General features: G+C 43.3%; 1 protein-coding gene across 7 annotated transcripts in view; it reads right to left on the reverse strand.

The window, feature by feature from the left end:
• Positions 1 to 12,599, reverse strand: part of LOC116846938 — a 79,058-nt gene that overhangs the window by 16,033 nt on the left and 50,426 nt on the right. For all 7 annotated transcript variants that reach the window (XM_032821372.1, XM_032821370.1, XM_032821371.1 and 4 more), the window contains one exon: positions 5,786 to 5,971. In XM_032821372.1, coding sequence (XP_032677263.1) covers positions 5,786 to 5,971 — 186 coding nt within the window. The remainder of the gene's footprint in view (positions 1 to 5,785; positions 5,972 to 12,599) is intronic.

Consider the following 12,599-nt stretch of genomic DNA (forward strand, 5'->3'; position numbering starts at 1 on the left):
TATTTTTATAACGTATCGAATTTTCACGTTCTAGTCAGTCGATCTGGCGACGAAGGAAACACGCAAAAAATGTCGCGCAAAAGATATATGTTAGAAATTCGTGATTTAAAGTTGCGCTAATCCGAAATACGATCTTGCGGAATATATACGACGATTGTAAGCAAAAGACCGCGAAAGATTGCAATATTCGAGCTACGATGAAACAATGAAATTCGCATCAATGTGGCCGACAGAGAGAAAAGAGCCTACATTACGGACGTATTATAGACCGCTGGAAATATATATACGGAAGCGAGATGGTTACGCGGAAAAGTCGATAACCAGCGGTTCATTATTTTCCTTGCTCGCCGAGGCAGCTTGACTCACACGACATTTTCTCCGTGCAACATTTTTTCAACATTTCCGTAACGTAAAATATTATCCGTTCGGAACCCAAATTAAAAATCGCGCGTGTGATCGAATCGACAGGGGAAGAGCGTCCAGTCTCTTTCGCGAACAAAATAAAGTGATACTTTTCGAGAAATGCAGTGGAAAAATCCACGAGTGATTTACAACCGCTACGTTTGGAGTCCTTCTCATTGTGAAATATTATTCTTATCTTTTCGCGAGAAGTTTCCAATGGCAAAATCTTCGAGCTAGATAATAAATGAAGTAACGTCGAAATACGGAAAGCTGTAGTCTTTCACGAGCACTGCATTTGCGTTTGTTCGCCCATCGCGAAGCCGGGGCGCGCGTTTTGCGTCGCAGATTGCGGCCGGGATCTGCGCGGCCATTGGAATCGCGAGTCACAGCAGCGGCAGGATATCCCAGCCCCGGAGGAAAATCGCGCGTGGCACGCATCCTTGCGCACGCACGTGCGTTGGGTAGAGAGAAAGAGATAGCAAAGAGAGAGAGAGAGAGAGAGAGAGGGGAGAAGGGCAGAGAAGGAGCAGACTCCCGGAAGTGAAGCAAACGCGGAACCGGACGAATCTCGAGGATGATCTTCGCCGATTCTCTCCTCTTCCTGTGACTCACTGATCCGATCTCGAGCCTCGCGATCCCGATCGATCGCGAACGGTGAATCCGCCAATCTGATACCGCACACCTCTCGTTCACTGTGTCACCGTGTCACCGTTTTTTATCGGCGCCGCGTCGCGGGCGTTATCACCGCGTCATCGGGGAACGATCCCGAGGATCAACGCGACACAGTCGGCTGCATTTAACGCGGGCAAGGGACATGAAGTACAGAGCGAGAGGACGAGGGAGAGGATGAGAGAGAGAGAGAGAGAGAGAGAGAGAGAGAGAGAGAGAGAGAGAGAGGGCAGGAGGAAAGAAAGGCAAATACTGAGAGAGAGAGAAAGAAAAAAGGATACGAGAGAAGGGAAAAGGAGACAGAGAAGGAGGAGAGAGAGACCGACAAGAAAGGGGAACGATGAGAGAGAGCACGCGATTGTTCACCGATGCAGCCGACAGCACGACTGGCGGCGGCGGCCTTACCGCACCTCTGCACATCCACCCACGCTATATCGATCTCTCCCGTCCTCCGTCGTCGCTCTCCGCTCTTCCCTCCTCTTCTCTTCGTTCCTTGCCTCACCTCACCTCTCTTCGCCGCTCTTCTAATACTCGCGCGCACAGGAGCGCAGCGACGACGGCGACGGCGACGGCGACGGCGGCGGTACCGGCGCTGCTGGTGTCCGCGATTCGTCGAGGCTTCGGTGGTGGTGGTGCAGCTAAGTTGAGCTCGCACTCGTCGGATACGATTGTACGCGGGGATATAGTCGCGCAGGTGTGTACGCGTGCATGAATGGATAGCGCGACCACGATGTGTGGGTGTAGAAATATGTATGCATATGTGTGTGTGTGTGTGTGTGTGTGTATGTGCGCGCGCGCGCGAGAGAGAGAGAGGACGCCTGGCTGGGTAATAGTATCGCCGCTTGGCTGGATGGGTGAGTGGGTGGGTGGGTCGGTTGGTGGGTGCATCCTGGATATACAGGGTGCCGAATAGCTACGCGCGCTCCTACCATATCACGAAGTCGATTTTATTCTACTATCTGACCTGGTCGATTTTTGTTCTACGACTTCTTTTTTCCTCGCTTGATTCTTGAGGATTCATCCAGCTGGATCAGGATGGAAATAACTTCCTTAATAGAACGAGCGTTTATCTTTGGTAATTCTCTTTTATTTCGAAGAGAGAATCCCCTTAAACTGATATATTCTTATATACTTTAACATTTTTTAATTCTCAACAAGATTGCGGAAGTGGCGCGTGTAGCTCTTCAGCGACTTATGGCGAGTGTCCAACAGGTCAGTGGGAAGTGAGCGGGACGGTGAATCGTAAAAGCAGCCGAGATGAATATACTATACGGGTTCATAATGGACGATGGTTGATCTCCAATTTTCAGAGGATGTATAACAATGACAACTTATACACACACGTGGCAAAATCTCTCTTTCATTCTCATCGATAAATTTTGTGCGTTTAGCGATTTCCACGCGGATAGATTCCGTCGCAACGATCGTCGCTTATACCGGTAATTAGTAGAAATCTCGCGCGATAGATGCGTGAGTTTACGTAACATTCTGCTGAGTAACAATGCCTGTATATCCCGAGTGCATAGTCGTGCAACTGATCGAACGTTGCACGACTATACACTATGAACAGTTCAGAAGAATCGCGGAACGCGTAGGAAAATGTCTTCGCCATCGCGGAGGGAAAGTTCGAGCCGCGCTTCTCTTTTCGGGTCGGATTCTCCTTCTTGCATTCGGGGCATCCATTTCGCCGGCGGACGAATTACGTAAGGACCGAACGCAAGGATCCTCCGAGATGCAACGCGACGACAGACTAACTAACGTGTTAGTTAGTCGTGATCGGTGAACTCGCATACGTGAGAAACTCGTTTCGCGAAGCTCGTTTCGCGGAATGCTTGCACGTTACATAATCGCCGAGTACTGAACAAATTTAATTTAATAATAATATATTAGAAAATCAAAGCCGATGGAATTGAACTTGTCAGCAGTAAGTTAGAAATTCGTAGCCGGTAAAATTGAATAGAAACGTGATACCAATAAAATTAAGACAGAAGTCACAATTAAAACGACAATTAGCTCTTGGTCCGTCGTTTACCGAAATTTCATCACACGAAAGATTTCAGAGTGTAAGTTGGCTCAACGTAGGGTTTATTACACCCCGAGTCGATTCTCGGCCGGAGCTGAGGGTAAACAGACTGCGACCGATTTCAGTTTTAGACGCTCGCGTGCTGCCCGAATTCTATTTACGACCGGCATCGCGAAATCGTAAAATGTGCAAATATGCATGCACACACGGCGCGCGTCGCGTATGTGCGAGATCTGTGTATGTATGCACGGATCATCGACTGCTGCTAACACTTCGACTGCCGCGAAGAACTACTTGACTGTTTCCGCGCGCTTTCACGAACTGTCACATCGCGCGTCTTTGTGCCTCGGTCGTATCGTAAACTGAGCCTACTTTAGCCCTTCGGTTTGACTTCGACCCGACACTCGGTTAATGGAGCGAGACAAGGTAAAAAGAGAAGAGCATCATCATGACACTTGTGCGCTCGAATTCTTGGAGACATGCACTGTAAAAACTGATGTGTTAAACTTAACATTTCATGCGTTCCAAGTCATCCACTCTCATTTATGTGTAAATTTAACACAAAACAAATGTGGTAAAAAGTAACACGCATAATATGGAAAAAATTAACACAAGAATTTAATACTTGAATACCGTCAGGAATCATAGTTTATATTAAATTGACATATGTATAATGTTAAATTAACTAAAATAAAACGTTACTTTAACATTTGAGAGAAGTATCAATCTATGGTTTTGATGAAATGAAAATGTTAAATTGACATAATCAATATCTGACATATTAAATATGTCAATTTAACACTTGAATACCGTTAGGAATCACAGGTTGTGTTAAATTGACATAATCAATATCTGACATATTAAATATGTCAATTTAACATTTTCATTTCATCAAAACCATAGATTGATACTTCTCTCAAATGTTAAAGTAACGTTTTATTTTAGTTAATTTAACATTATACATATGTCAATTTAATATAAACTATGATTCCTGACGGTATTCAAGTATTAAATTCTTGTGTTAATTTTTTCCATATTATGCGTGTTACTTTTTACCACATTTGTTTTGTGTTAAAAAGTAACACGCATAATATGGAAAAAATTAACACAAGAATTTAATACTTGAATACCGTCAGGAATCATAGTTTATATTAAATTGACATATGTATAATGTTAAATTAACTAAAATAAAACGTTACTTTAACATTTGAGAGAAGTATCAATCTATGGTTTTGATGAAATGAAAATGTTAAATTGACATAATCAATATCTGACATATTAAATATGTCAATTTAACACAACCTGTGATTCCTAACGGTATTCGAGTGTTAAATTCTTATGTTAATTTTTTCCATATTATGTGTGTTACTTTTTAACACATTTGTTTTGTGTTAAATTTACACATAAATGAGAGTGGATGATTTGGGACACATGAAATGTGTTAAATTTAACACATCAGTTTTTATAGTGTAGATAATAAATTATGCTTTTTATAGTTGACATGCTATATTCTACGTTTTATCACTTGACATATTTCGTGCGCGATAGTCGACGAAAGTAAATAAACGTACATAAGCTATTATCATAGTACATAAAAAAAAACTCAGCACTCACAAAATCTATAGTATCGAACGGGACAAAAGGTAAAATTAACCCTTTATTCGGCAAATTTCATTCGAACAAATTTTAGGTGAAAATTTTTGAGCGTTGGAAATATATTTTCAACAATTTTTCGCATCTAGTGGCAAAAATCAAAACTGTCGAGACAGTGACGAACAGGTAAGCAGATTTTGTTGTTTCGAAGCAACTGTGCTAAATAAATGCATTCTGCAACTATTATTTTTGCATAAATCGACGATGCTTAAGAGCAACATTATCAAATGAAGGATTAAGCTTGCCGGAGCTGAGAGCCGATTTCGCATTTGGCGACACGAGTGATCCGTTCATCGCGCGCAATATATGTGTTGTTTACGATTTGCTGAAGAGGTACAAATATAGTTACTACACGGATAGATCCACGAAGCCACTCTATATATATATATATATATATATATCCTCATTATTTATCGGCTAATACTATATTTTACCGAGAGCGGAAACCGCGGCGTGTAAATTTACGTGCGCCGTGTGTGGGCCAGACTGTCCGTAATGTCGTAATGGCAATAACATCGGACAGGGCTGAGCTCTCTGGCATAACGGTTACACTGTGCCACGAACAGGCTGTAACCGCGGAGAACCGTCGTAAACAGTTTGGTAGCACGGTACCAGGCGACGGAGACACAAAGGGGCGAGGTGCGGAGCCGGAGAGAGAAAGGAACGTCACTTCCGGCCCATTAAGATCGTCAAGGGTCGCGCGAATCGTGCGCGGGAGGCTAATTATTCCGGGGGACAGTGTTTCTCATCCTTCGACCATTCTCGTCATTTTTTTCTCTTTTTGACACGCGAGACGAGTTCCACGAGAGCCGCGAGGAAGCCCCGGGAAATTCATTGTAATGTAAACGACGCGAGAATCTTTTCTCCGGGCAGAGTTTCATTTTCTCACGATTTTCACGATCTCTGATGACTTCTTTTCACTTATTTTTTGAGGATTTAATGAATTGTAACTTGTAAGGGATGTATTATATAAAGGGCGATTAGTAAAATTTTGACTCGTTGGAAAAATGTTTGTTATATTAAGATTGTGAATCCTACCTTATCTGTGCATGATAGGAGGGCGTAGTGTGCTCGGTGTGCGTGGTAAGAAGTTCCGCAGGATTGCTGGCCATGTCTAGCGGATGTCCTGCCGAGTGCGAGATGGGTTCCAGCAAGAGGACTCCGGGCGTCGCCGGCGACGGCTGTGGACCTAACAACGAGACGCGTACTTTTTCTCTACCTTCGCTGAAATAAACAAGAGAGACAATCCGTTAATACAGAAATACATTTGTGTGTTATAACAGTACATAATCATATACAATAACACACATAATCACATCACATAATTCTGTCCCGTCTTCATAACAGAATTATTAAAAATTCTGTTGTAATCATCAACGAGCAAAGTTCAGCGAAAATAATCGCTTTAAATTGTTGACAGGATGGATATTGCGAAACAGAGATAGAGCAATATTCTCTCCCACAGTAATGCAATTTTCAAATAACTCGTTTTCGCGCATCCTATAGAAAAAGCAGCAGAAGGAATATACTGTGCAACGGTCGCCTTTGTACGCGGAGTACCAACCGTCGGGTTTCGAATAATCAAGCGAAGGGTGGATTTCCGCCTGCCTTGCGAACACCTCGCGGAAAAAACGAGCGGGGCGAAATTTAACGATTTAACTTCCGCTTTTGTCGCCACGCCTCCTCGCGTGTCCTGCCGGCGGGAGCGTGTAGTGCACCCCTTCTCGAGAACGCCCGCGGTGTACGCACACACATGTGCAATTCTCACGTACAAGGCGAATTATCTTTCACTGACTGCCTGAAGGATTAACGTGTCTGGCTAATTCTCAAGCGCGACCGTGTACCTTACGTATTCGACTGGCAAAAATGTGACAAGTAATTTGTTATATAAAATGAATGCAAGAGGAGGAGTATGCGACGCTTAAAAAAACGTCCACAAATTGATACGTGCTCTATTTTAAAAAATTAAAAGAATTAGAAATTATATTTTATCTTGAACTGGCTTAAGCTACCCTTTTAAGCTGCCTGAGTTGTCACAAAATGTCAAGGGGATGAAATCAGGGTTGAGGGGGTAAGGTGCCTATACTGTAAAAACTGACGTGTTAAATTTAACATTTCATGCGTCCCAAATCATCCACTCTCATTTATGTGTAAATTTAACACAAAACAAATGTGTTAAACTTACAAAAGTAACACGCATAATATGGAAAAAATTAACACAAGAATTTAATACTTGAATACCGTTAAGAATCACAGGTTGTGTTAAATTGACATATGTGTAATGTTAAATTAACTAAAATAAAACGTTACTTTAATATTTGAGGGAAGTATTAATCTATGGTTTTGATGAAATGAAAATGTTAAATTGACATAATTAATATCTGACATATTAAATAGGTTGTGTCAATTTAACACAACCTGTGATTCCTAACGGATTCAAGTGTTAAATTCTTGTGTTAATTTTTTCCATATTATGTGTGTTACTTTTTAACACATTTGTTTTGTGTTAAATTTACACATAAATGAGAGTGGATGATTTGGGACATATGAAATGTGTTAAATTTAACACATCAGTTTTTGCAGTGTAAGTTTCATGGTAGCCTATATCAGGAGTCTAAAGAGTAATGGTGATAAAGAGTAAAATTTGGCCCAGATTGGTGGAAAGTTTTAAGAGTTTATAGGAGACATACAGACACATTTTATCTTTTATATATATAGATAAATTTATATTTCGTCAAGGGGAGAGAGGGGGGGTAGGGATGGTAAATTTTAAGTAGGATGATCCGATTCTATCTTAAGCTCGATGGCAGTGTCCTGAGCGCGCCGCGGGCGACGAAACTCAAGTCGGTCGTCTGATTGCTCGTTTACCGCTTACATAACTTTCCAACGACGTCATTCACGTCATGCGTCGTGGTGCAGTGGCGTCGTTGGACCGAGAGATCGTCAGGAGATTGTGTTGCAACGCGCGCGGGATGCACCGGTACGAAAGGATTTGGCCGGGCCGCGTGAAGCCGGAAACACCGGTTTTTGCCCTTAACTTGGTCGTTGCCAAAGTGTTATCATAAATGCCAAAAAAATTAGTCGAAAAATGTTGCACTAACCAATGTCTCCCACATTTTGAAGTGAGTTTTTATTCAACCTAAAAAGAGAAACAAAATATCTACTTGTTTTATGCAGTTTCCATTCGATTAGATTTCCCATCCGAGTCGTTGTATTTTTAAACTTCAACTTTGAAAGTACGGCATGGAAAAATGGCATTACTTGAGAAGAAATAAAAAGTAAAAAATCTAGTTGGTTGAGAGGAAATTAAAACCGTAAAAAATTCCACCCCTTCGTCGTCTCGGCACCTTGAAACTAAAACGAGAAATGTCACCTCGCGATATGAATGGAGAGACGAAGGAAATGTCACGTGTTGAGGTACAAAACGTTCATTCTCGCGCTCGCATGCCGGCAGAGCGACACTGGTTGTTCTAATTTCAAGATATTGATTTTACATGCACACATATACATATGTGTTTTTGTTCGATTATTTTGAGATATATTTTTTTACAATTCACCGCGTCACCATGATCTTTGGTCGACCCCGTCGCTGAAGTAACTTTGTGAAAATTGACGAAAATTTCAGCTCGATTTAAGCGCTCTTACTTGGTCTCTCCGAATTAGCTGTGTGTATTTACAGCGTGCGTGGATGAGCAGCTTAATTCGTAATAATTGCTGGGTTTAACGAAAGTTAACCCTATTGACTTAATTGCGGCGATCCACGACGAAACTTGACCTTCTCGCGGGCAATATCTTCTTACGCGCGACCGGAGAGTGTCGTTATTTCGGTCGTCGATTCGATTTTATGTGCGTGACCGGATTAACCGAGCGACATCGACGGAAATGCGGACGAATGAAAGAGAGAAAGAGTAATGACGTTTAATCTGCGAGAGAAATCTTCGTCGCGCCTCCACCCCGGAATTCGCCATCGTCCGTTTTCATTTTTGCGGAAATCCCCGCGTACACATGTTGCACAAGTGGCAACTCGCCAACGTGCACACTGTCATCGACGGAGACACGGGTTGCCAACTATTCGGAGCGCATATATCGGGGCGGTGGCTTTGTTATGAATCTCTAAAATAGCCGCTTCGCCCGCGCGCGTAATTCGCGTAATGAACAATCGCCGGACGACAACTCCCTCCCACCTCTCAGCTCTGGAATCTCTGGTAATCTCTAAAGTGCACTTCCATCTATTTTCACCCGGTCGGTAAGATAAACGATTCGCGAGTTTTATAGACGGGGCGAATTAAAAGACAGTGAACATACAAAGAGATTAAAAATGTGAAAATACACAAGACTACAAGACACTTTGTAGAATCGAAAAACTAAGAGTATGAAGGTCTAAAAGCTTTGAGATATATCTCCTAATTTATATATAATATATCCTATGTATCTTATATATTTTATGTATAATATATCTTAAACTCCCATTTTCAAAATCCTAATTCGCGTATTCTTAATTTATGTATATCTCTAATTACGCAGCCGAATTAAAAAAAGGTCTCAAAGTTTGAAAGGACCGTGCTAGTTAATGTATTTTATTCGACTTCCGATGTGTATCACGATGTGTTATCTTCCTCGAGGCGTTTGATATCGTAACGAGGAGAAGCACTCGCAAAAATTGACACGATGAGAAATTTACACGCGATGTACGACGACACGAGAACATTGGAACGCGTGCGCGGTTAAGTACTCCACCGCGACGCATTTTCGTTCGCCGCCGACACCTCTATGAAACTTTCATGAGCGAGCCGATGCAATTAACGAGCGTCTCCCACAGGCGGATGTCTTGCACCTAAACGCCGATAATGTCGTTTGAAGAGATAACGTCTCGAAGATAAAAACGCCGGAAATGTGAGACGCTCCACAGTTACAAAATGTCCTCAAACCTTCCGGATTAAACCTGGCGAGGCCTATCGCTTTTCCGTGTCTCTTTTCTCAGTAAATAATGAAACGTAGCTAAGAAGAGCGCAGAAGGCTATTTCTTTTCCGAAACTACGTCTGTCTTTCTCTGTCTCTTTCTCTCTCTTGACTTTTGATAGTGTTACGTCATCGAATTACATCACCTTCGCCACCTGTTCGTGGCTGATGGATCCGGGACACGCCGTATAACCGCATCATCTATTGCTGTATGTTGCGCGCTTGCGAAAACTCGATTCGCGATGGATATCCTCGGGGGCCCATATCATCGGTTTCGAGGGGAGTGAACGAGATGAGGGAGACGCGTGCGGAAACCGATCTCGAGGAGAGAAATTGCTTTCTGCTCCAAGGGGTTGAACAGCGAGGGTTGTAATATCGTTTTCTTCGACACGGTAGGACGTCATGGAACTCGAGGAGTGTAAGGATACTCGAGGACGAGTGCACTTACGGCGAGAACAACGTCATAAGTGCATTAACAGCGCCATTACGACAGAAGTAAAATTGCCGAATGCACGCGTTTCGAGAGGTCCGTAGACAAACAGATAAGTTTGGGACACGACGATTTTAACGGAGAAGCATCGCGTGAAAACGGACTGTCAATCGAAGATTTGAAAAATATTTAATATCTTTCATTGTTGCGATAACAATATTAATGATGATAATCTGCTTGCAAAAATAGCAATTCTTGCATTCAATATGTCGTTAGTCTCATTTGAAAATGGATCATCGTTGATTTTAATACAATCGCGTCCTCAATAATCGCAATCAGAGCCGTAACAATGTCGGGTTTTCTCGCTCGCCTGCGGACTATACAACAATTTTATCGTTCTCGTTGTTCGCGCGACGGCCGCGCGAGCGGAACGATAAAATTCCGACGCGAGCGTTTCGCGCGATGAGTCAGCCGCCGATAAAAACTGCCATTCGCTTCGGCCGCGAATAGAATAACGATGTATTTATTTTGCGCGTGATAAATAGGCCGCCGTGGCAATCACGTGTGCGTGCTCGAGAGAGAGAAAGAGAGAGAGGGGGGAGAGGAGAGAAGACAAAGAGACAGAGAACGATAAGCTACTTGGTGTTCAGTGTATCGGGAGTGTTAACCTTCATCCGTCGCCAGTCGCATAGAGCCAATTCAACGTATCTCCGACAGGTGCATTGTTACCTCGTGAAATTGCGGCTAAGTCGCGCGGCGCCTTCCACGATTATCTTCGCGAGCGCGAGAGCATTTGAATGTTAATAATTGAGTGGCTCGCGCCTCGTCGTCGCAAATGCGCGCGCGAAAGAGAAAAGATTGAACCGTCTCGCAGAGCGAAGCGAGAGTGCTCACGGTTGGCGTACTTCCAGAAGTGACACAGCACTTTTTCTGCTCTTTTATTACGGCTCATTCCTGCCGTGGAAAGTTCGGCGCACATTCCGTTCCGTATCTCGACAGTCGAATAACACGTGGGCGAGTCGCAGTCGCGGAATTTTGAGAGCGATACCGGAGAGGCCGCAAGTCACGTTCAAATTTATCTTTCCTGCACGGAAAAAAAACGTTTGCTTGGATTAAGTAAATTCCTGTTTAAATATGAACGACCCAGAAATTCCGGTTGAAGTCACCAGAATTCTATTCAGGTTGACAAAATTTCTGATCAACTCGAGCAGAATTCTGGTAACGTCGATCGGAATTTTCTGGTTTGTTCACCAGAAATTGGTTAATCCAACCAAACTTTTGCTCTTGTGTATATTGTCTATTAGCACGTTGACGATCACTGGCGACTGGGTCTATGATATTATCAAGTTACGTATAAAATATAATTGCATTTTTGAATAATTGGTTGTACGGTCAATAGCTGGTTAATGAAACGAGGTAAAAGACACACGCGTCATGAGTTACATTGATTTATCGTATGTGTAATAACAATTAAATCATCGGTTTTGCGCAATCAACTCGACTTGTTAAGGTGGTTCATTTATATCATCAAGCCAGTCGTTTAAATCTCCCGTTTCCTATCGCGGGGAAAACAAATTTCCCACTTTGGCGAAGGTATCGATAGATAGGCAGGTATCGATGGATTGTAGGTCGCGGTCGCAATACTTTACTCGTCCCCGTTGGAAAAGTGTCTGCAATGTCAGGCAACTTTAAATTACCATAACTTTCTGGAAAATCAATATTTTTGGATTTCCAGAGATACAGAGAATCTTCAGCTATAAAATAGTAGCAAATCAAGATCTGCAAGTAAATCTGCGTTGTTTAAAAATTTCCCAGACTCTTTACAAAAGTTGGTGAATGATCGAGTATTTGTTTGAACTTCACATTGCACACGGAGGGTTAATCGGTAGTTGACTCTCGGTTTCGTTCAACGGCGCGCTCCTTTTGTATGTGTTTCGAGAGCAAATATGCGTACCGTAACTTTAGCGATCGATGTAGGTCGCGAGAGTGGCCGAACGGGGCTTGCCGATCCTCCGAAAAAGGGAGAACGAACGTCGCTTTCGAGAGCGAACGCGACTCTCGGAACGCACGTCGAGGGAGTCATGATCTTGCGCAACATCCTGCCGGCCATGTAATCGACCAAAACGAGAGGAGAGCATCGAGAACGAACTAAGGGAGGAGAGAAGAGGAGATGGGAGAGGTGGACGGGTCCGAAAACGCGAACGGATCGGACGGAGAGGCGCAACGGAACCGGTTCCTGACCGGTCGCCAGCCGTGGAATCGATTCCTCGCGTCGATAACGTCCGATTCTCTGCCATTCGCGGGTCCCTCTTAACGTGCGAGCAAAGTGCGACGAGTGGAATGCGCGTCTCTCGATGAAGCTGTCGCGATGCGTCACTTATCTTCGACGACCTGGAAAAGAGAGAGAGAGAGAGAGAGAGAGAGAGAGAGAGAGAGAGAGAGAGAGAGAGAGAGAGAGAGAGA

The sequence above is a fragment of the Odontomachus brunneus genome, unplaced genomic scaffold, assembly GCF_010583005.1.
Source record: "Odontomachus brunneus isolate Ranch 3 - 2012 unplaced genomic scaffold, Obru_v1 Obru_scaffold_072, whole genome shotgun sequence".
Classification (NCBI taxonomy): Eukaryota; Metazoa; Arthropoda; class Insecta; order Hymenoptera; family Formicidae; genus Odontomachus; species Odontomachus brunneus.